Source organism: Pholis gunnellus (genome assembly GCF_910591455.1).
Source record: "Pholis gunnellus genome assembly, chromosome: 18".
Taxonomy (NCBI): Eukaryota; Metazoa; Chordata; class Actinopteri; order Perciformes; family Pholidae; genus Pholis; species Pholis gunnellus.
Genome location: NC_136545.1, coordinates 6,645,638 through 6,670,816, shown reverse-complemented (window position 1 = coordinate 6,670,816; position 25,179 = coordinate 6,645,638). Strand labels below are relative to the sequence as shown.

Sequence of the window (25,179 nt, the reverse complement as noted above, 5' to 3'; positions counted from 1 at the left end):
TGCTAAAGTTATGCAATGAATTTTACTGAAGTAAAAAACACTTGAATCAAATGGAAGGCTAAAGTTCCGAAATTAAAAGTATGCAGAATGACCCATTTAAGATGGATTTCATATGATTGAATTATAATTATTGATGCATTAATGTGAACAAAAGGTGCTTCTATTGAAATTACTTAATATACTGCCCCAGGTTCTAATCTAACCTATAATAACACACTCAGGTCCACCCAGTTAAAATGCAGACTAATACAACAGTCAGGATGTTGTTGCATTATATGGAGAGATATTTATGTTATTTAGCTTACACTACAGTTAGCACATATCTAAAATCATTTAAACACCTGTAAACGGAAAACTGATTAGTATAACCTTCATTAAGGCAGCATTTATTGCAGAACAGTGATATATGACTTATAGCTCGGTGTAGCAAATAAACTGTCCATTAAGTGTACATCACGTATTTGTTCAATGTTTTTTGCACCTGAATCTGCAAGCTAACTAGTAACTAAAGTTATCAAATAAACAGGGGAGTAAAAAGTAGAATATTGGCCTCTAACTTGTAGTTGAGTAGAAGTATAAAGTTCCAGAAAATGAATATGCTCAAGTAAAGTGCATTTACCTCAATTCTGCATTTAAGTGGAGTACTTGAGTAAATGTAGGCTTACTTAGTTATTTGCCACCACTGTGTTTCTCACATTTAATTAGAAGTATACTCATTGTGCTTCATATTAAAATGTGCACCCTACTACTATTTACTCATTCAGATTTTAACAGTTTGTTCGCCTCCATTTTGACTTTCAAATACCGTTACTTTAAGAATAATACTAGAGCGCATTCAGTTTATTTGGAGTTATGGTGGCCACTACTGTGTGTTTCAGTTGAAACTAATTAAAACAGTTTGAATGTTTATGGATACGATTAAATAACTGAAAGAAAGGACTGAAACATGTAAAGAAATGCTTGACTATAGATAAGTTTCAATCCAGTCGTGAAGAACTGAGCCAAGAGAGGAAATGAAACAGTCATCAGGCATAAACACAGACGAGAGGAGGAATCCGAACATCTGGAGAGTATATCTGTTATTGAGTGAAGACTAAGCAAAGGAGGGCACCTGCTGGTGTAACACGGACACAACAGCAAGACCGAAGCAAAGTTAACAGTAACGAGTGCAAAGGGGGGTGCTTCATAGAATAAGATTACCAGGTTTACCTCAGTAGGTCAGGCGTTTTCTCAGGCAATTCTGTTTAATGAAGCCAAGGTAAATAAGCTACAATAGAAGTGAAAGAAAAGGTGTGTCCTTAAAGCCATGTAAGCATTTACACGAGTCTGAATAGCAGATTGTTTGAGTTGCCCTATAATAAAAGCAAAGGTATGATATTAACATGGCTTTGTTCTAATCAAGTGCCATTTTTTGTTTGCATTCAGATAATGGATTGTATGTTTGTAGCTATATATCTTTGTTGATTTTTTATTGAGATGCAGCTTTTTCAGTATGTTTGAATGCTGTAGTTAGACTAATACACAATCCACTTCTCTGTGATCTTAATATCTAAAGGGTATTATTAACATTACTATTATTATTATTATTGATATTATAACAAACAATCATATTCCCAGGTGTGGTATTACTCCGGCTGCAAATCGATATATGTGACGTAATCGCGGGTGGGCGGAGTTAACGTCCAGGCACCATGGCTTCGGTTGGACCCGAGGTGAGTGTTGTGAGCGTTATCAACGCTAAGCTCGTTTTACTTTCTAATTGTTTTTCCGGGCCTAAGGAAATATGTTCCGCGCCGGGCAGCCAGAACCCCGCTTGTAAACGGGCGAATTGTCTGCGTGGAGGTGTCGCGTTGTCGTAAATTGCCCGCTGCCAGCCCGCAGTCTCTTGCTTTTGTGCTGGACCGGAGGGCAGCTGAATGTGCAGGAAGATGCTGCGCCCCGGAACCTGAATTGGCCGCCCGGGCGCGCTGTGGGCTGTGGAGCCGAGCTTTAGTTATTCATGTTCCAGGCCCACGTCACTGTCCTGCTTCTGTCCAGTTTTAGCGGTTCAAAATAAATTGGAGGTAGATATGCGTGCAGCTGGGGCCGATGTTATTCGTGGTTTTAGCCGTATTGTCGGGTCACCGGCTCACTGGTGGCTAATTCTTATACTGCTGTTTAGCTAGCTGCTAGCAGCCGTGCTAGTTAGCGGACAGTGCACACTTTCTCAAATCCACACAAAAACTGATTTTTTGAAAGGGTTAACATCTTATTTGAACGACGGAGGCCAAGCTCTACGCAATGTGTAACAGTACGTGTTATGCCCGGCTGATAATGTTGTATTCCCCTTATGCTGTGCAGTCTGTTAGCTACATGATAACTGATGCAGTCAAATGAAGGCAACATTGGCAGTGCTGCCTGCAACCTCCCACTGTAAACATATGGCGCCAGCTCTGAAACCGGCTTTGATGCTCGTTGCATGATTATGTTTTCACATTAAACTTGTGTTTTTTTTGGTGATTTTCTTCCTCCTGTTGCAGTATTGTCTTTGTTAGCTATCTGCAGTTATAGCCATGGCTTTCTGTCGGCGTAAACCGGTCCACGGTCTGCTGAAACAAGTTGCGATGTTGTCCTAATAAGGTTTAACCCGTTAAGATGAACTGGGTGAACCGATAGCTTGGCTACAGAGGCACAGAAGTGTTCCAATGTGTCAGAACCGCAAGTCTTTTGTTTCTTTTTTCTTTTTTTTGGGAGATCCGCTCTTGTTCGGCAGAGGTCGCTCGAGCAGCGTTGAGATATGTGCTCGTCAGCGAGGTGTAGTACAGAAAGGTGTGGGGCACGAGCTGAGCAGCCACTGTGGTTTGCGCCTCATAAGTTTGTCTCGTGAGATGTGTTGCTGCATTTGACACATGTAGGGGTCAGTTCACCCAAATTACGAAAAAAAAGACATTTACTCACATACCTCTGGCGGTATTCAGCCATGTAGATGGTTTGAGTTTTATCTTATGTTACTTTTAGAGTCTAAAATAATACAATGGAGGCGCATTGAAAAATGCAGCTACATGTCTTTATGTATTTAGAAACGATGCCCCTAAATCACGAGACCCCATCATCACTTTTCACTGGATCTACTTTTTACCAATAGAAATAGTCCCAATGAAGGGGCGGGATGACTAGTCCTGCTGAATCGATGAGTCAATTAATAGATCAGTCGACTGACCGAATATGAATCGCCAAAAATGTTGATTAGCGCTCAAGTTATTTATGAAGGAAAAAGGTCAAGTTCCAGTTTTTCAAATGCTGAATAGAACGAGTCTTTGTTTAATCAATAAAGATGCTGCTTTTATTTTGAGCAGCCATAATAATGTGTGCTGGTGATTTCACAGCTATGACTTACAAAGACAGTGGAACACGTGTTACTTCCTGTGTGAAGGCCTTAGTTTGAACAGACTTCGTTTAAATTGCTGGTACAGATGGCATTTGGCTTCCCAGGGGCAGATTTGCGGCACATTAACAGCAAGTTATTTTACAGCACCATCCTTAATGTTTAACAACACCCCTTTAAGCAATTTACCACAACCGTAATTATCATATTTTAACTGAAAAAGGGATAGATTTCAGCTTGAGGTTAGGTCTCCTGCATATCTTTGCACTACATCAGACAGGTGTTCCTGATTTCCTGCTCACTCAGTGGAGTGTATGTGTGTCATTCAGCATTCAGTTCTTGTGTGTGTCCATACAGGAAACGCATCAGGAGAAGAGGGTTGGTTGAATGTTGAGCAGTTCTGTTTCCTCCTGTAGTTGAACTACATGGCGTAGGAATGGCCATTGTTGGCAGATGCCACCCAGCTGATGTCATGTCCTCTCGTACATCTACTGAGAATTCTTTGGGTATGATGGTGACTCAGCGCCAGAAACAAACCAGCATGTAGTCATTGACCATGTGACATTCATTAAGCAGAGCCCTGCACCAGGTGTGATTGATATGGTGCAGTCCGCTTAATCACAAGCGGTTAGAGGATGAATTCACCACAAATAAGAATCACAATTCTTATCTTCTGTGATTCTAAATCAATTCACAATCTCAGAAACACTTGAATGTTTGTTCCGATACAGTTTGTTTCCTACCCGACACCAATACCTGGAAAAGAATTGCTGAGATTGTGTTAGCTCTGGCTAATATTACACTCTCTGCTAGAGATATGTTGCTAACGGGCTACGGCTAAAAGTTTCCGGATGGAACTTTGGTTCCACATTAATTGGTGAATTAATTGATGAATTGTCTTTGCACCGGACCATGATCCCTCGGGTATGATTACATGAACCTGATTCAGGTCGATAAATTAATTTGAAGAACAAAAAAAATCAGAAGTCATTCTTTTGGGAACTTAAACCTTCATGGAAACTTGTCTGTCGTATCTGTCGCCTGGTTGCAAACCTCTGAATTGCTGCCCACATGGAGACGTGCTCACCTTCTTACATGTACAGCTTGGTCCATGAAACATAGTGACAGGAAATGCTAATGAGCGTAGCTGAGATTGATGCAGCTGTGGAGGTTGTTTTGAGTTGACTAAGCCAACTATTCTTAAATCTGCATATTTTTTGGATCGATATGAAAAACATTAGGGTAACTGGTGCTAGCAACCACACCTGCAGCTGCTATGATGAATGAAGTGGCGTCAGTGGGACGGATGAGTCACTGGCTTATGATTGTTTAGGGCGAAACAGAACAAAATAACCCCTCCCAGGAAGAAATGAGCTAACATGAACACAATGTCAGACTCAATGATTGAGGTGAAATCAAGTAGCAATCCAGTCTGATTATCAGGCTATTTTAAAAGGATACCGTAGCAATAAAGAGTACTGTAAAGGACTCAGGGTCGAACCTTTAGGTTACAGCCAAAGTAACGAGCAGAAGATACAATTCTGTTCTTCTACATCTTAGTGTAGCATGTTAGCATGCTTGCATTTTCAATCAGTCAATCTCTGATGGTGTGCCTCAGGTTTCTTGCCAAAAACAAGATTTGCAAGATTACTTTTGAACACATCATGATAACAATATGATTTACCTTGTCCCAATACAAATGTTTCTGAATAGAGCTTGAACGCATCATAATGTTACTCAATGCAACCTCCGTACGTTAGCCGGTTGCTCTTTTATTTAGCCAAGTTGGACTGTGCTGCCCACCGGCCGCTAACCGCTACCTTTCACTTGTATTAATGTTGTTTACAATGTAGCATTATCAGAGAAGTTACGATATGCTTTAAGTGTCGAGCCCCGGCACTTCCAGTACTTACAGTAGAGTTGGGCAATATATTGACGTTATATAGATTTCATGGCAATCCATCCAATGGATCCATCCAATCGTATTTTCACTCCAGTTTCACATTATAGTATTGCATAATCCATTTATTGTTTTATGTGTACGTGATGAGGTCGTGTCCCTCAGGCATAAGCTGTTGTTCTTTGCTTCTTTGTCTTGTGGGTGTAACACAGCCTGTATTGTGTTCACTGCCTTTTCACCTCTACAGTATCTAGTATCTACTGATATCTCACTGTCTTCACTTTATTGCAACTCTGCCGTGGTTGGAGGGAATAACTTATTTCCCTATTTTTGCGCATTGAGCCCTGAAAGTTGATCAACCTCAGCCTGTACGTCAAGACAAGGTTGTTTCTCAGTGTTCACATTGTGAAACGGGAGAAGCCACCAACATCTGTCCATCTGCATTCCTACGTGACTGAATACCACGCCTGAGGAGAAGAAGCGTATCACTTTGCAAAGTGACAAGCTACTGTTCTGATTATCAATTCTTGTGAGGATTTGCTGGTTTTTCTCTTATTTATGTCATTGGATTTTGGAACAGACAAACTCATTAGAAGATAAACACAGTGTGTTCTGGGAACATTTGATAGCTCCTCTCCACTATTTAATGACGTTTTATAGACTAAATGGACAGATTTGAAAATGAATCAACAGATTATTATAATGAAAATAATCTCCAACAGAGAACTTAAAACAGGAAGCCTTTGTAAAGGTGCACTGTGCTAAACTGGGATTGTACATTTGTATTCACTTCTCTTAATGAGGACAACAGAAGACTTTTGAGTTTATCATCAGGTCCTCTTTGTGGTTGCTTTTGGATTTTATTTTCAGGCCTTTCGCTCAATAGCAGCTCAGTCTGTTACTTCATTTCTGTGACTCAAACATCTGTAGCACGGCCTGGCAGCGTCTGGGTTTTTTCTGCCTTGGAGACAAAAGACTCTCCTGTTTAGAGGTTTGGATGTGGCCCGATGTCCACCATTGCTAATCGGCCTCCTCGCTGCCATCTGGTTTGCTTCTGGGGCCTTTGCCTCCTCCTTCAGTTGGCGCTCCTGAGGTGGCTGTGCATACACACCTGCTTTGAAGCCCTAAACCGTCCCACCCCTAAACGTGAATGACCAAATATATTTGCATTTTACACAAAAAAGGAAAATGAGAAAATGGTTCTGGCTACAAAAACTACATTTGACCTCACTATTAGCACGTGAGAGGAAAACATTAGCAGGATATATTTCTCCAGTCCTGTAGATTTGCAGTATTTATACCGCGGATGCCTTTCAGTGGCAACAAGGTCTTCTAGCTCACAGAAATGGAGCGGTGTTACAGTTTGAACGGACTGAGCATGCTCCGTGGAGACCCTTCTGAAGAGGAGGACCGACAGAGGGAGCCACCAGGTCACATGACCGGCGAGGTGAATGTGCATGCGGGGAACGAACAAGGAAAAGAGGAGCAATCTGTTCGACACATTCTCGCGCTCTCTCCCTCTCTCTCTCTCTCTCCCACACACACCCACACTCTCTCTCTTTCTCTGACGCCTTCTTCTTCTCAATGGAGGCCATGAGAAGAAAGCAGGTATGATGCTTCCTGGAGGCTCACTAGGGAGAAGACATGTTTGCTTTATATTCTTCACCCTTGGTTGGCTCTGAATGGTCTGAGGAGTGATTTCTAGTCTCGCTTCTCAGTTCCTTTTAGCCGTTTTTCTATGAGAGTCACCATCAGTTGGTTTGAGCCCTTGCTGTCTTCTCGTTGAGATGGTCTCTCAGTTTGTAAGAGACTGATAGCTCTTGATTCCCCAAATCAAGGACTGAATCTCGAGGAGCAGGGTTTTTCTCTTTAGTAGCAGTGCCGCTGTATCAAAGACAGATTTTAAGCGTGGCTCTGCTGGATCCTGTTGTTGGAGAACAGCTGTATCCGGAGCAGTCACAGAACGGGAGAGATGATGTAACTCGAACGTCTGACCTCCCTGAAGATGTGGAAACTACCCTGAGAGTAGATTTTTAAAATCTTGGATCCAGCGTGCTTTTATTTTTTGCTCCGTCCCTCGCGATTGGTATATAATGATGTCTCAGGGGACTGGATGTTTGTGCAGCTCAGGCTCTGTGCTCAGGAACACACTGGAACATCAGGCTGGATGCATGTTAGGCCGCGGCGTGAGACTCCATGTTTACCGGCTTTGATCTTCTGTGCAGCTCTCTGGCTGAGGGCCAGGCCTAGCGTCAGTCAGCTTGCACACTTAATCAATGGACAGGTTATTTATTGGCTGATTCCTGGATTTTTATGCAGAACAGTCTGTTATTTAATTACTTTTTATGTTGTTATTTTGGTATGTTTTTGCCTTTTATTTAGATAGCGGAGAGGTGACAGGAAATGAGGGGGGAGAGGAAGGATGACGGGCCTGATGCAGACTGGGAACACTGCGGTAGCACGGTCAGCGTAATCAGATCATTAGATGATCGCCAGGAAGAGTTGATAATGTGCAGAACCAAGAATGTTTTTACCAAATTTCTTTAGAACAGTGGTCTCCAATCATGCGGTCGTGACAGTTCAAGGGGCCGCAACATAAATCTGAGGGGTCTCAAGGAGATAGGAAAAACCAAACAAAGAAACCTTTGTGCTGCCTCTTTCTTGTGAAACACTGTGTAGTTTTACCTCGTCGGGCCTCTAAAAAACAACCCAACCTGAGAAGTGGACAACCACCCTCTGGTCAAAGACCTCACAGCCCATAGTCGAGGATACACCAGTAGATCCTGCTTCACTTTAATGAATCATGTGGCATCAATGTTGTGGATCACTGCGTTATAACTCATTGTTGTCTTTTCTCAGGCTGTGTGAAATGTAGTCGTTTTTTTTTTATCTCATTTGGGTGCTAGCAGCAGCTTGCTCGTGTGATAAGTGTGTCAGCTGATTGTGTGTTGCGTTTGTGTTTTAGTTTTCAGGCCTCCTGCAGTAGATCTGAAGATCACATGATTGATGCTTTTTTATAGCATTCAAATATTACATCTAATCTATTAAGAGCTTATTTCAAATACTACTACTAAGCTTATTTTTAATGGTCTAATCTGGAATGTAAACCTCTGGGCCATTGTAGCCTCAGTTCTGCAGCCGCAGCTGGAGCTTTAGTTTATTCTAACAGATATACATTTTTTTAATGTGCTTCTTAAGGTTCCTGACCAACACTCAGAGGCTTGGCTTCTCATTTGGAGCTTCTTTTAGCAGCATCCACGCTCCTCCAGACCCCTACGTTCTCCATCTAGTGGAACAGCGCTGCAATGGCCGCGTCGTGTCAGTAAACAGTCTGGTTGCGAAATGGCGGAGATCTGCAGACAGGCTTCTCTGCCTCCCTCCCTCCCCCCCTTTCCTTTCTGTCTCCAGTGTGTGGGTTCCACTCTCTACCACTAGGGGGAGGGCTGAGGCTGGTGTGTTTTTTGTTTTTTGTTGTAACTGGCTCTCCTCAGTCCATGTCAATGAGGAAGTGAAGGAGCCTTCTTGTCTTCACCCTCACACGTGCTCACTAGATGCCTTGAGATCAGACACCACAGAGGATTGTCCCAGACTAGATGTTCTTTGGGAAACAGCCTCAGATATTGTGCTCCTGGCTCCCGGCTCTTGGCCTGACCCTCTTGCTGTTTGGAGAATGATTTGGGGAACTCTGTCCTGGTGGCTCATAGTTAGTTGGGAAGCCGGTTGTGTGCGGGTTTCAGGACAAACGCTCTCTGTTAAATCTGAGGGTCTGACTCTCGGAGAGGAGAATTCAATTGCTCGAATCATTCTGTTATAATGAAGATTTTAGTGGTCTCTGTCTCTCGCAGGTCTTGTGATTGGGAGAAAATGTTTCCTCTGCTTACTTGAGACGATCAGATTCAGGAGCTGCTTTTAGCACTCGCTAGATAAGACCCTAGCCTTAAGCAGCACACGTGTCTGTGCATCCACCTTGTTATGAGTCTCATTCTGCTCGGTATGAGCGTCACATTTGCTCAAGGGGACGGTAAATCTTCCTGATAAGTCCTAAAGGAATGCTGCTCTTCAAGGACCCCTTTCCTTTGACATCGAGTCTAAATGTGTGGATTAATGATGTATCGGGCCTCTTGTTTGTCCTTTGGGCCCCTTTTTCCCCCCAGAGCGAGAACAAGGTTGACGGTCTGCTCAGGAGGAAGAGAGAGTTTTACATTTCCTGGTGTTGCCTCTTCATCGGCTGCCTCCTGTGAGACGTAAAGCCGGTCTGTGGGTGGCTGAGATTTCTTTTGACGCTCGGGCCGTGCGTCTCCTGCTCTCCTGGTTGGCTGTGGCACACACAGAGAGAGAGAAGACGGACAATGAGAGTGCATGGGGGTCGCCCTCATTGTCTCGGCCTACTCTATAGTCTCTGGTCCTGACAAAGACACGCTACTGAAAAGAGGTTTCGACGCAGCGTTCGGTTTATAGACCGAAGTTGGTTTTATTCAGATACTGATGCTTGGGCCCGGATTCAGTTTTGTTTGTCAGTTGATAGAAAATGACTTGACAGCAATCTTGATAATCGAGCAACATTGGCAAACATTCTGCTGCTTTTCTCAGTTGTATATCATTTCGGGCCGCAACAATTCTTTTCATTATCATTTGAGCTATTTTTTTCAACTAGTCCATTGATCATAGTCTTAAATTGTTTTCGGCACATCAACATTTTCACTTTACATTGATATAAAAAGGACAAAAGAAGACAATCCTCACAGAGAATGTTTGGTATTTGTGCTCGATAAATGACCTAAACAATGAATTGATATTTGAAAATAGTTTGTCAATCGACTAATGAATTAACTCAAGGAATTGTCTCTGCACTGATATCATGAATTTCATGTATTCGGGTTTTGTTGCTCAGACTGAACAAATGATTTAAAGAGGACACCCTGGGCTTTGGGAACTTGTGATGGGAATTTTTAAAACTATTTTCAAACTAACCGATTGATTGAAAACGACAAAGTAATCGTTAGTCGGAGCTCTAAATTTGGTTTCCCTTGACACATGTGTTGTTTTGTCATCAGCCCGCTGGTCTAGCCAAGGGCAGCGTGGATAAGGGTGCATCCACAAAGAAAGAGGAACTTGATGCCGCAAGCAACGGAGAGGAGAAACCAGGTATTAGTCAAATTCACCTTGAAAGCTCTTAATCCATGAAAATGAACCGTTTACATTGTAGTTTGCATTACTTCTTCTTTTTTCTTTCTTCCGTAGATGTTGACAAAGAGGTAGCTGCCAGGCTGTCCTCTTCCCCTCCAGCAGAGACGATGCTGAACGGCACCGAATGCGACGCCGCGCGCCACAAGAGCCCGACACACGGCTCAGCGACCGCCAACAACAAGACTTTGCTGTTGCTAAACGAAAATGGCACGTCGGACGTGGAGCCGCCGCACGGTTCTGTTACTGGAAGCAACGGATTCATTCTCACTAAGCAGCAGCAGGACGGAGGCTCTGCAGCCAAGCCGGGTTCGGCAGTTTCCCCTCACAGGACTAACTGGTTGCCTTCGGGCTCACCAACGGGGGGACACACGGCCAAATCTCCCCCGGCCTCGGCGTCTGGGTGCGCGCAGAGTTCAGGCTCGCTAAGGACTGACCCCAGTACAGGGACTACGTCGGGACAGGAGACACCGGACACTAAGAACGGCACGGCCTCGTCTCCTGCCCCGGCTCCAGCAGCCGTCACGATACACAGAGCGCGCAAGACCATGTCCAGACCTGCTGTCAGCCCGGCACAAAAGGTAAACCGCCGGGATCTGGGGCGTCATCAGCCAATCACAAGTGTTTCCTGCCTCTTTCTCTCATTACTTTCTGTTCGGGTGAAGTAATTGAAATCAGTCTTGCAAGATGAATGCAAATGTTTTCAATTATCACACCCATCACACCCATACATGTGGTAGTTGGTCCAAACCATGGGCATTAGTCTGCTGCTGTAACAGCTTTCCACCAGATTTTGAAACCCGGCTGCAGGGATTTGCTCCCATTCAGCCCCGAGAGCATTAGTGAGGTCCAACACCTGGATCACAGTCAGTTTTTTCACTTCATCCCAAAGGTGTTGGATGAGGTTGAATTTGTGCAGATCAGTCAAGTTCTTCCACCCCTAACTGGGAAAAGCATTTCTTCATGGACCTGTCTTTGTGCACGGGGGGGCATGAAACAGGAAAGAGTCTTCTCCCAAATGTTGCCACAAAGGAAACACACTGTTGTCTTGTATCCTGTGGCATTATGGTTCCTTTAAACAGGAAGTAAGGTGCCCAGACCACAAGAAACAGCCCCAGATCCAAAGTACACAATGTGTCCACATAGGTTTGGCCATACAGTGTCGTCGTGTGCAAAATCACACGTAAAATTTAGCTGCTCGATTAATCGAATATTAATCTCTGTCACGATTTTGGTATCCCACAGTTATATGATCACGATTGACACTTAAAATGTGCTCTCCATTCATAGAAAACTCCATTGCATATTAAATCTAGCACTTCTTAAACTTTCAGCCAGCCGCCTCAAAATAATCGTGATTATCATTTTGGCCATATTCGTGCAGCCCTAATGTTAGATGATGACATTGTTGCTCGATGCAGTGAACTGTGTTCTTTTACAACAGACAAAACTAAACTACAAATCTTTTTAAAATGTTTCATGTTTGAAACAAAAAGAAAATCCCGTAATATGTTGAAACATCACAGTACAATTCAGCTGAAAGATGAAGCACAATGAACTACTTTCTATAAATAGGTGGTTTTCTGAGCTGTGCTTGTTGCAGGAGGACCTATTTTACTGTAACGCTGTGGTCATGTGGACATAACATCAGGGTGAAAATTAGACTGAACGTGTGACATACGGGACAATGAGCCTTCCCTGTAACAAATAAACTTCAAGTTAAATCCCTTGGTTACACGATAATCATAACTGATTTTGGTTATTGTTGCCTGCAGCTTCTTAACAGGGAATTAAGAGAAGCACAGAGTGCCAAAATGGAGAAAATGGAGACTCATGTTGTACCTGATGCTCAGAAACCCTCGCAGCAGCCCTCCGCTCAGAACCATCTACCTCAGAGTCCACCGGATACTCCAGCTTCAGCACAAACCGCTTCATCGGCTTCACCAGCACCTCCCGCAACACCTCCGGCTCCCGAGGATCCTCCGGTTCCACCGGCTTCTGCGGCTCCTCAAGCTTGTCCAGCTCCTCCAGCTCCAGTCAAGCTCCAACTAGGTCAGACAGACTCCAGTAACACAAGTGACAGAAACTGACCCGTAGAAACACTGACTTTGTTCTCGGGTTTCAGAGATAAAGTAATCAGACCGGAGCATCATCTCGATTGACGGTTCTGCTGTTAACGTGCGTGTTGTTCTCTTGTGCCGTAGGTCCGTACTCAGGAGGGTTTTCGTCCCGGAAGAAGAAGAGGAGGATGGGAATGTACAGCCTGGTTCCCAAGAAGAAAACCAAAGTGCTTAAGCAGAGAACTGTGCTGGAAATGTTCAACGAACTACACCAGTCTGCCAAGAGCCCGCAGGTCTGTGCTCCTCACATTTATCCAAACAAACACTATTTAAAGGCACAATGAGCAGGATTATCCTGGACGACAATGTGTAGACCCAAAAGAAATCCCTCTCAATCATCATCACTTATGACCCTCTTAGAGTGGGTGTCTGCCTGCCCTCTGCCTGGATGTTCTTATTGTTCTGTGTTCGGGACGTTTCTGGGCATCAACCTCTATTTAAAAAGTAGCGGCGAGGTGCCAGACCGTAAGCACGCATCCAAGAGGAAGCCACGAAAGTGGCTGACACATCGCTGATAAAACCGCCAATAACGTGAAGCCAAACGCCAAGTGGAAAAAGCTCGTTCCCAATTCTTGGTTGGGAACGAGGGGCCAACTTGTTGCGTTTAGAAAACCACAACCGACAAATCCTTCTCATTGTGCCTTTAAGTGATCTCTCTATTCAGCCACTGGGCTGGTATCTCATGATATCTCACTAACGACTAATCAAAATCACTTCATTTGGCAAGTTTAAAAGTGCACACGGGCACACGTTTATTCACATTTCAGTCTAATAAATAGAGAAAATAAACTCATAAAATGTCAAGACAGGAAATATTCTTGCACCTTTTTTTCCTTATTAAACCGTACGCCTTCTGAATTTAAGTTTTTCTCTTTCACCAAACTAAGATTACCTTAATTGTCTTGTTGACTCTTTGTAAAACACACTTCACTCAACAGAAACAAAATGAAACTCACCAAAACCATGTTGGTCAGTCTTTCCACTGTTCACTCTGGTTTGGACAAAATAAATCCTTAATTCACAGAGAGAGATGTGCTCGCTTTACACACACTTTTTCCCACTGTGCACTTCTGTGCACCTAAACACAAGCAGTCGTACATGAAACAAATCTGTCTAAAGTGGACAAACATATGATCAGTTTTTGAGTCTGACATTTGATGCCAGACTTTGATAAGTTTCAGTTGAACCAAAAATAATTATTTTCCAGCATATTTTGAGATCGTTATGATCGTCACCTCGTCCGCTCTCGTCTCGCAGGCTAAAGAGGTAGCAAACATCAATGGCGAGAAGGTCGAAAATGCATCTGAAGAGGAGGAGTCCGAGGAGGTGGAGTCTGAGGAAGAGGAGCGACAGCATCCGACAGAAGAACCCGTCAGTGCTGTACAGGAAGCCACATCTGAACCCATCTCTCAGGTTGGAACAAGAAACGTTTTATTTTTTATTGACGTCATTTTGTTTTTATGTTTATGGCAGTATTGTACAATTGTTTTGTCGTCAGCTGAAAAAGTGAAACCGTACTTCCATCCAAGTATCACAGTCTTCTTGTAATGCATTCGAGTGAAGCCTGTTTCGATATGTCTCGTGTTAAACGCTGGTGATGAACTCTGCTTTCTGTTTGCCGTGGAGGTGGGAGATGAGCAGGAGTCTGAAGAGTCTGGAGAAGATGAGGGAGAGGAGGAGGGCACAGAGTCCGACTTGGTAAGACCCGCCATCACTACTCAGCCCAACTACTTAGGAGTATTTTGAGTGAAGACAGAAGAGTTTGAAAAAAATCATCTCTCTATACGTCTGCCTCAGAGCACGGAGTCCAGTCTGAAGAAGAAGTTGAAAAAGAAAATAAAGAGAGACGGCGCGTGGCTCAGGCCGTCCAAGAAACGGAAGAGGCGGATGAAGGCCAAAGGTGAGCGCTGCTCCTGTCACACCCACACCTGTACAGACTCATCCAGTTGCTCACCTGTGATCCACTAATGAGCATCTGTTTTTATTGGCTAAACATTTAAAGGAAACATTTTTTTGACTGGCAGTATTTACAATAGCGTCAAGCTGATTATGAGCTCAGAAATGTGTGCAGAATGTCGTCTACATAAAAGAGAGATGGCAAACTGGTTTGTGGTTAAAGATTTAAAATGAACTCGTCACTTGTGCTGATCAACGAGGCCGAGTGAGGACATGCAGCGCCACCAGAAACAGGAATAAATCCAGTTCACACTTACTCATTCATCGCAGGCAGTGTGAGTTGGTTTCACTTGTTGCACTACTTTATAGATTTCTGTGTTTCTTAATTGCTTTGTCGTACAGATCTTGAAACGCTTTCTTTCAAATATCAACATGAGAAGGATTTGATTGACTGTAGCATCGCTTTCTCTCCTTTTTGTGACTTTCTTAAATGCGATGGGAAACAAACAGTGAAGCATTTTCTTACTAATCACTATCGTTGTGCTCAGAACTGGAAGCAGTGGATGAGCCTCAGGCTTCAGCTCAGGCCGAGGTGGCCGATGGGAATGAGCGCATGCAGATTTCCTCACCTGATCCCGTCAACCTCAACAAGCCCCAAGAGCCGACGGTTCCCTCAGAGAACAAAGGTGAGACCAGAAGAAATGAGGAAACAATGTCAGACCATTTCCTTTAATTGCTACATTGGCAGCCAACGTATGATTTAGGGCGTTGGGTCCTTCTGCTGATTTACCCTGAAACTCATTTAATCTGATGCTGAGGTAGATGAAGGTGAACGTCTGACTTTGTTTGTTTGCAGACACTTCAGGGTCGGTGATCGAGGAGGCTCAGGAGCTTCCGCTCTGCAGCTGCCGCATGGAGACGCCCAAGAGTCGAGAGATCCTCACGCTGGCAGACAGGAAGTGCATGGCCACGGAGAGCGTTGATGGACAGCTGACCCGCTGCCAGGGCGCCATACTGAAACATGAAATGATGCGTCCCTCCAACTCGGTTCAGCTGCTGGTTCTGTGCGAGGACCACCGCAACGGCATGGTGAAGCACCAGTGCTGCCCCGGCTGTGGCTTCTTCTGCAGGGCTGTGAGTGCACACTGTCTGTTATTAACGTCAGGGCTTCAGCAGCACTATCCACAGAGATAGAGGTGCCTGCACCAGCATAGGACCAATAGAGGCACAGCTGCAGCAGTATACATTCAGAGCATATCTATGAATGACGGATTGCCTGCAAAAGTATTGTTTGGTTTGTATATTTTCATGAAACAATTCATCAAAAAGAATGAATTGATAATAAAATCAGTAATTTCAGACTATTACAGCTCATGTTTCTGATTTCCTGCCTTAACCTCTCACAGTAACCTGGTTTCCTGTGTGAACATAGTAGTCATCCACTCATTTGCTTTTCGTTGCACAGGGGACCTTCATGGAGTGCCAACCGGACCTCAGCATCTCTCACCGTTTCCATCGTGCTTGTGCCTCGGTGCTGAAAGGTCAAAGCTTCTGTCCTCACTGTGGAGAGGAGGCCAGCAAGGCCAAGGAGGTCACCATCGCCAATGCCGACACCACCTCCACCGTGCCGCCCGCGCTCGCACACGGACCCGCCACGCCCGGGGTCCCCGAGGGCCGAGCGGACACCACCACTGACAGGTGAAGTACCGCCTGGGGGGGGGGGGGGGGGGGGGGGGGGGTCACAATGGGCGGGAAGTTACCAGACATGATTATTGGAGGGCGTGTAACGTTCATGTTCAAGGGCAGCAATAAAATACGGAGCCCCAAAGAAAAGTCCGTCATGCACCGCACCTCTGAAGTACCCTCTCCTTTTTATCCCAGCTCCTCTCGTCTGGCTGTGGGGGTTGAAGTCAGCGGCAGGGCCGACAGCTCGCTGTCTGCTCGCCCTGCACTCGACTCCTCTGCCGTTCCTGGTTCGTCCAGGACGCCAACACTGCTGACTGGTTTGGGAACAACGGCGCCACCTACAGTCCCTCAAGGACCGCCTAGAGAGACTCTGGAGAGCATCCTGGTGGCGCTCGACACAGAGAAGTTCGTTCTACCACCAGACTGTCTTCATGATTTATCCGACTGACCAAAGAGCTTGTAGCTTTGAGACAAACATGGACAACCTACTAACTTGTTTTTTTTCTCGTGCGTGTTTCAGGCCCAAGAAGCTGCGTTTTCACCCCAAACAGCTTTACCTCTCGGCCAAACAGGGAGAACTCAAGAAGGTCTTGCTCATGTTGGGTATGTTAACCTTACCTCATCGATCCTGTTCTACATAACACCTTGTTTGTATCTTTCTCTGTATGCATCTAGCATTTGTTTTTATGTAAATGCTTTTTCTCCATTTATCTTCCAGTGGACGGTATCGACCCTAACTTTAAGATGGAATCTCAGAACAAACGCACCCCGCTCCACGCTGCAGCGGAGGGAGGATACAAAGACATCTGCCACATGCTCGTGCAGGTAGGAGTCCTTTACTGGTTGTCTTCCAGTCCTGCCCTGTACTTACTCCTGTGCTCATGAATACGGTTGGTTTTAGATCCTTGGTTTATTGTTTTAAGATGAGAAATGTCATTCTGTGTCTTGTAAAATGTGATACTTGAGGACTATGGCAAGCTCTCTTGAGTTCTCTAACCGCTGTCTGACATTTGCCACTTCAGGCGGGAGCGAACTTGGACATGTGTGACGAAGATCAGCGGACGCCACTGATGGAGGCCTGTGAGAACAACTACATGGAGACGGTCCAGTACCTGCTGAGAGCTGGAGCCAGCGCCATGCACAAGGTTAACCTGCATCTAGTTTCTCTTTCATCAGCCGGCTGCAGTGAGGAGTAATTTGACCTTTTCATCTTTTGTCAGCCGGCACACTGGTGCCTTTTGTTTTCTTTTTGTCCAAATGAAATACAAAAAACTGAAAAGAACTTATTTGATTCAAGATGTTAAAGTGACATATTCATTATTTTATCACATGCATATACAGTATATATATATAAACTGTCAATAACTGATAATTAATAATGAATTCTCTGTTGCTCTCAGGATGTTGAAGGATTCACGTGTCTCCATCTAGCGGCAAAGTCTGGCCATTACAACATCGTTGAGCACCTTCTGTCCACGGGATTAATTAACATCAACTGTCAGGTTGGTGCAGTTTCACATTTTCCTATGAGATATGAGCTTTTGCTCAGGGATGTCATCATGCACCACCTTATCATTCAGTCGCATTTGATGCTGCTGTCCAATCACATTCTCCGCTAGCGGGTCACATGTCTGGCTGTCTGACCATGCATAGATGCACGTGTCTGATAAGGTAGTTGGAAACGTACAGCTGATTGTTAAGAATGCCTCAGCAGTAATTTGTTTTTGAGATTTGACTGGAAGACTTATGACCGTACAGCTGATTGAATTTAAAGGGCTCAGTTAACTCTGAGCCACCTGCAAAGGCATGATGAGTGACTAAAATAACTCAATTTGATTGGAGAGTGGCTCCACTTAATGTTTTTCTAAAGTTGTACAATGAATATTTAAATGTAAGTGTTCTATATCGACTTTATGCCTTCTTCAAAGGCACTTTGATGCCGGAATATTAGATCTAGACAGACGCGGTGCTTATGCAGAGCTCAGAGAAAGGACTCGTCTTTCTTTGAAATGTCTGACTCTGCTGCAACAAGGTATCCATTAGGGCAGTGAAGACAGTCTTTGGATGAACAAAGTGGGTAAAAGTGCAGTTTCATATTTAGTTATAATTGCCATGTTGATCAGTTTGCTGAGCTTGAAAGTATTACTCTCTCCTCAGGATGACGGAGGTTGGACAGCCATGATCTGGGCGACGGAGTACAAGCATGTGGACCAAGTGAATCTGCTTCTGTGCAAAGGAGCCGACATCAGCATCAGGGACAAGGTTGGCTCAGGAGTCTGTCCACTGTGTGTGTGTCACATGCTTCACACAAGGATCCGATATTGTGTAACTGCTGGTTTGTGTCGTTTTGTCGTCCAGGAAGAGAACATCTGCCTTCACTGGGCAGCGTTCTCGGGCAGTGTGGAGATCGCCGAGCTGCTCCTGAACGCCCGCTGCGACCTGCAGGCTGTCAACATCCACGGAGACTCTCCTCTACACATCGCTGCTCGGGAGAATCGCTTAGAATGCGTCACGTGAGTTACTGCCTCCAGGAAGAAAGAATTAAAATCAAATAAGTTACTTTTTTGAACTGTAGTTTTAAAAACAAGATTTCATTTTCTTTGAAAAAGCTGTTCAGAAGTGGCTTGTTGTTGTTGACCGGAAGAATGTGGTCTCCTCAGGCTTTTCCTGACTCGAGGAGCAGATGTGTTTCTGAAGAACCGCGAGGGAGAAACTCCTCCGGACTGCTGCAGCCACAACTCCAAGGCCTGGGCGGCCCTGCAGGCCAACAGGAGGGAGAGGGACGCCAAGAACACCAGGCTCTCTCGAGTGGAGGAAAAAGTCCTTCAGAGGTTGGAAATTATACTATGAAAATAGCAGCGTTTGGAAAGAAAAGGGGCCAGCTTTGGGAAGGGCATGTGGCAGTGGATACAAGTGGAAACATCTACGAGTTCGGGGCTAATTAGATGGCAAAACACTGCAGTTTTGACCATCAGAGTTGTTTTGACCGACGTGTGCTCTGTTTACAGTGACATAGCTCTGGGACAGGAGAGGGTTCCCCTTCCCTGTGTCAACTCTGTCGACAGTGAACCTTACCCGGATGACTACAAATACATCCCCGAAAACTGCGTCACCTCCCCCATGAACATCGACCGGAACATAACGCACTTACAGGTGCGTTAGGAACCCTTTCGTCCGGCATTCTGACGGAAACAAAGATATCCTTTTCTCTGGGAAGAGCCCAATAATATCTTCTCTTCTTAATCCACAGTACTGTGTTTGTAAAGAAGACTGTTCGACAAGTATCTGCATGTGTGGGCAACTCAGTCTGCGCTGCTGGTACGACAAGGTAAGAGACACACCAGTCTTCTTTTAACACGATGTATCAGAAAGTATGTGGCCGACCGAACCAGCCCATCAGTGTGTGAGCAGAGCGTCCACACACCATTTAGTGTATAATGTCTATAAATCATGCAGTCTTGATGACCATGAGGGATATGTCCTGTGCATATACTGTACATCTTAATACATATATATGTGTGTTTTAGAGAGGTTGTCTTCTACCTGAATTCTGCCGTGAGGAGCCGCCTCTCATCTTTGAGTGCAACCATGCGTGCTCCTGTTGGAGGACCTGCAAGAACCGCGTCGTGCAAAACGGAATCAGGTATTTCAACTCGGTCTCACTGTGAATACAAATAAGATAAAACTTCCTGCTACTGTCTCCAATGAAGGTTATCTTTCCTTCTGTCTAGTTATTTCTGTTTCTGGTCTGCGTGACAGTTTTGCTGCTTTAGTTCTGTGGTGGTAGAATTGTGCTACGGACGTTTCGTTACATCGTTAAGTCTGTGAGGTGTGGAAAGGTAAATATCTGCTTCAGAGAAAATATTAGAAACTGTAACGTTAAAGATGTTGTGTATCTTCCAGGACCAGGCTTCAGCTCTTGAGGACCAGTAAGAAGGGCTGGGGTGTCCGTGCAGTACAAGACATACCGCAGGGGACCTTTGTATGCGAGTAAGTCCCGATCACAAAGAAAACACTGATAATATTTCACCGTTCAGATTTGAGTCACAAAGACCATCAATACTCTGCAGCCACAGCTTGCATCCTTGCTGATCTGTTGTTATTTGGGCACAACATGGAGCTGGCATGTTGCATCACTTTTCCCCCCAAATAAAAACAAAGCCTGCTACTCTCACACGTGCAGTGTCTGCATCTCCTGACAGAAGGTAGCAGCTTTTTCACACTCAGAAGTGCCGTCGATGTCGCCGAGGTGTTTTGCTGTTGTGCCAGTCACGAGCCTGCTAATGTATTGTAACTACTTCTGACAGCTTTTATTTAATTACATTTTTTTATTACAACATTTAGGGTTTGTGTGCCATTTCAAAAAAAGGTGTTGCTAACATCACTAAAACATTTCTTTTTTATTTCTTGAGAAATAAGTTCCAGATCTAAACCTTGTTTATTTAATAAAAGGTTTTTGTGTTGTTTTATCATAAGTGCAGTAACTTCAAGGATATGTCAAGTCAGCTTTATTCATATAGTCCAATATCACAGACTTCTAGTCTGAACAGCATACGATACGGCTTGTGTTATTGTTTTATTTTTTTTAATTGTCAGTGGCACCAGTCCATCTCTCAGCCACGAGTCCATCAGTACCTTCAGAAGATGTAAATATTTTAAGCAACCTAGTGATACATAGTTTCAATTTTACAAACTCAATTCAATGTATTTATTTAATTTGCGTCAGGGGCTTCACCATCTGTTCAACAGACCACGTCCTCTGTCCAGATAAGGAAAAACATTACCATGGAAACAATGGAAGAAACCTCAGGGAGGCAACTGAGGACAGACAGAAGTGCAATAGATGTACTGTTTACACAATAAATAACATGATACAATTACAACATAGTCACAGCATAGTTATGACAGAAAGGATGCATATAGTGAGAGCTGTAATAGCAGTAGTAATAAAAGCAGAAATAATAACAGGAAAATGATTTTAAAAAAGCTCGGTAATGTCCTAAAACAGCTGGTCACTGAGCATTCACACAAACAGGAGCAAATACATTTGGGGGCTATATTCAGTAACAGATTAATACACATGTGCTGCTGTGTTCGTGGTGATGAAGGAACATGTCATCCAGTGGCTTAATTCTTGTCCAAAAACTGTTAATGAGTTCATTTTCATCTTTTCACGTCACTGCCAGCCTTCTGCCTGATTTCTCTAATTATGTACTTTTTCAGTATTTTATTAATAATTTGACAGTTCAATAAATTAGCATTTAAATAAATAGATTAAAACAATACATTTCACAATTTACTAATTCCAGGTCCTTATTCCTTCTGGAGAACTAATATAACATTTTTTTTTAATTAATTGTCTTTGTCTCTGCTACATTTGTGATCATGTGATGTGTAAGCAGCGTCACTATACAATTAAATCAATTCCAACTCATAAAGCAGCAACCGTTTGTATTTAAATCGTGCATTACAAAACTACACATTAACAAAGTGATCCTGGAGGCTTCAAAGGGTTCAGTGAAGCCATCAGTCCCTCATGTTTACCTCACTGTTGGTGTGTGTTGTTTGTGTAGCTGGTCTGTGCAACATTAGAAAGCGTACCTGATAAATGGATGTCTTGATAAACTGATAGTAAAATATCTTTTAACGGTTAATCGTTCACTCACACATGATTTTTCCGTGTTGAATAATGTGTGTGTGTGTGTGTGTGTGTTGTTGTTATTTATGTGATAAAGAATGACCTGAAGAATGATATTTGAAAATACATGAAAGCTTCACCAGCGGGGATGTTAACTCTTTGAAGCTCCGTATCTCAGAACTGCAGTCTTCGATAATATAAACCTTAAAAAGATCTTGACATGTGGTAAACGCCGTCGTCATTAAAAGGTTTCACTGACGGGGTCGCCTGCTTTTGAACAGGTACGTAGGTGAGATCATCTCGGAAGCAGAAGCAGAAATGAGGCAGAATGACACCTACCTCTTCAGCCTGGATGATAAGGTAAAGCATCTAAAACAAGTCAAACCTTCCCTCTGATGATTTGCTAGTTACTTGATTATGTGTATATTAGCTGTTTAGATAAGAAGGATGCAAGTGCACAGCTGAAAGTAGTCTGTCTCTTCATCTTCCCTCCCAGCCACAAGATCTATACTGCATCGACGCCCGTTTCTATGGAAACATCAGCCGCTTCCTCAATCACATGTGCGAGCCCAACTTGTTCGCCTGTCGAGTGTTCACAACGCACCAGGACCTTCGTTTCCCACACATTGCCTTCTTTGCCAGTGAAAACATCAAGGCTGGAGAGGAGCTTGGGTAACGCTTTTATTTTATTTTTGACCAATTCAAGACATTGTCTTTTAGACACAACCTTTTTTTTTAGGATTAAGGCAGGTTTGGGTTAAATGACAGTACTTTTCTATAATGATTATCTCTCTCCCCCCCCCCCCCCCCTCTCTTTCTCTCAGATTTAATTACGGCGATCACTTCTGGGAAGTCAAAAGCAAGTTGTTCAGCTGCGAGTGCGGGTCGTCCAAGTGCAAGTACTCGTCAGCGGCCATGGCGTCGCTGCAGGCCGACAGCACGCCGGAGGGCCAGCAGCAGCCCAGTGCGTCGCCAGACACCAGCTCTTCCAACAGTCCTTCTAGTCCTTCCTAAAAAAAACAAAAAAAAACTGCACACACTCTAAAGCTCGGCTACGCCTACGCACGGCTGATGGGACACACAAGGACACCTGCGCAATGCACCTGTCTGAACTTTTATCAATGAACTTGTACTGTATCTTCACTTCTGATTCAAAAACCATGGACCTTCGTGAGAACCCGTTAAAATGTTGTCACACAGAACCAGATGCACAATCAAATCCTGGAAGAACTTTACTGCTCCTTTTTATTCCACCTCGTGTACCACGAACAGCAGGGGGCAGCGACGTCACGCACAGCAAAGTCACAGAGACACGAGGACAGTCATGCATAATGTCACACATTACTTTACTGGGGAGGACGACTGTGCATTTTGTCTTTTTTCTTTAAGATTATGGGTTGAAATTGATAAATGGCTTTTCTTATGGAGTCATGATCACGGAACTTTGGGGTCGGGATGAGGGTATCGTTGTCTTTTGCAAAGACAACCTCAGTGTCTAGCTGGGCTTAACTTGTTTGACCTTTTGCGGTCGTTTATCATGAACCATTCCGGCAAGATTAGCAGATAAATATTGAACTATGTTGCCACTTCTTTGCGTCACTTCATCTTCGCTGCAGTGTTTGATCAGACATGTCCCAACATTTGCCACCATTGTTGATTATGATTTGATGGATTAGCTAAAAATGATCGGGAAGGCGCGGTGCAAAAAAAAAAAAAAAAAGTGGACTGTTTTTCTTTTTTTGCTACTCGAGCGAGTATAGATTGTCTGAGAGAAAGATGCTGTACCATTCCTCAAGAACGAGGCGTTTCTAGTCTGAATAGATTGGTTGACCGTTTTATGACGCATGCTGCCACAGAGTCGTGGGAGAATTGATTAAACTGAAATAGTTTAAAAACAAGAAAATGGTGCTGACAAAGGTTTTTATTTTTGTTTTCATTTTTATTACCCAAGTGAACATAGTTTGTAAGATAAGAGAACGTTTTACGTTTTTTTATGTTTAATTTTAACTCCCACTTTTCTAAGCGTAGTTACTGTAGTTGGGCTATTTTTTTTTCATGATTTTTGCCGACAGAAGCCAACCAGTCTTTTTAAATGTTGTTAGTAAAGCAGTGACTGTTGTGCAAAGTCTTGAAAGATATAAATGAAAAAAAAAAAGGTTATAAAAAATGCAATTCATAACGTTCTGTTACATATTTCTGGACCGTGAACCATCCATCTAATTGGTTGTATCTTTTTCAATAAATTTACTACTAATGCATTTATTCTGACACGCGTTACTTGTTGCAGTTTTTCCTCGGAAGGCAAGGCCTGTTTGCTACAATGTTGCCTAAAAGACGTTGAATTTCACATTGCCTCTTTCTCCAGCTCAGTCATTTTGCAGATTTTCTTCATGTCCAGTGAGAGATTGCTTTTTAGCTCCCCATCTTGTCAACCACAAACACATTACTGAGAGATCTTCAAACTGAAGCCTGCAGTCAGTTTGAACCCACACGAACCGAGCAGCAGCGGCTCTGATTTGACAGACGGGGCCCAGGGCCCGGCGCCGAAATACTGGAGCAGCTGTCGCATCGGAGCTGCCGACACTTCCCACACTCGGCGTGCTTTTAATGAGTTTGGATTTTCAAAGCATCTCGTTTGAGCCTTGATTTTTAGAGAGCTGCTGAAGAACTCTCTTCAAACGGATAGAAGCTTCAACTAAACAACTGATAATCCTGGATTCAGAGTTCAGGTTTCAATTCAAAACTACACAAGTTTTACGACTTAAAGGCGGAAAAGCCAAAACAAGTGTTTATACAGCACCATTAATACATGGAACTTTTTATATACTATGAATTAAAGACGAGTCGAGTCACCACGATGGCTAACGATCAATAAAACAGAGTCTGACTCTGTTTGGTTGCACATTCACATAGTGGTGATTACATCAGCATGCTGACAATAACAATATGATTACATAACATGCTGCGAGTAATGTTTTGGTTGCGTGTTAGCGTGCAACCGCCTGCTATTTAGCACTATAAAGTACAGCTGAGGCTGATGTCATTAGTGTTTCAGGTATAAGTTGAATTGAATGTCTGAGACAAAGTTCCAATGCAATCCATCCAGTTTGTGTTTTGATGTTTCAGTCTGGCTCAAAGAGAAGTCACTGCTGACACTGTTATCAAGCTCAACAGCTGTTTTTTAGAGTCCACGAAAAGCTGTCATCTATCACAGTCTTAAAAACTTAATCTGCAAAGCCACTAGTAGGTATGGCAGTTGAAAAAGAGAATGAAAGGTACAATATTTTCTTCTGAAGCTGAGGAAGAAGAGTCTCCATCTAATAGAAATGTTTAAGTAATGTATAATGCTTTCACATTAGTGCAGTGCCTCAGTAAATGGACCTAGTTCTGT

General features: G+C 43.7%; 1 protein-coding gene across 1 annotated transcript; it reads left to right on the top strand.

Moving 5' to 3' along the window:
- The first annotated feature begins 1,669 nt into the window (after positions 1–1,669).
- Positions 1,670–24,050, top strand: ehmt1b (euchromatic histone-lysine N-methyltransferase 1b). Its single transcript, XM_079178764.1, has 26 exons — positions 1,670–1,712; positions 10,319–10,409; positions 10,506–11,029; positions 12,224–12,500; positions 12,653–12,801; positions 13,826–13,981; positions 14,195–14,266; positions 14,366–14,468; positions 15,013–15,150; positions 15,321–15,598; positions 15,930–16,162; positions 16,346–16,555; positions 16,671–16,753; positions 16,869–16,975; positions 17,173–17,295; positions 17,551–17,652; positions 18,308–18,412; positions 18,509–18,663; positions 18,811–18,981; positions 19,159–19,303; positions 19,401–19,478; positions 19,678–19,793; positions 20,054–20,140; positions 22,070–22,148; positions 22,285–22,460; positions 22,613–24,050. The coding sequence occupies exons 1-26, from the start codon at positions 1,692–1,694 to the stop codon at positions 22,800–22,802; spliced, it is 3,969 nt and encodes a 1,322-aa protein (XP_079034890.1). The 5' UTR covers positions 1,670–1,691; the 3' UTR covers positions 22,803–24,050.
- The last annotated feature ends 1,129 nt before the right edge of the window (positions 24,051–25,179 follow it).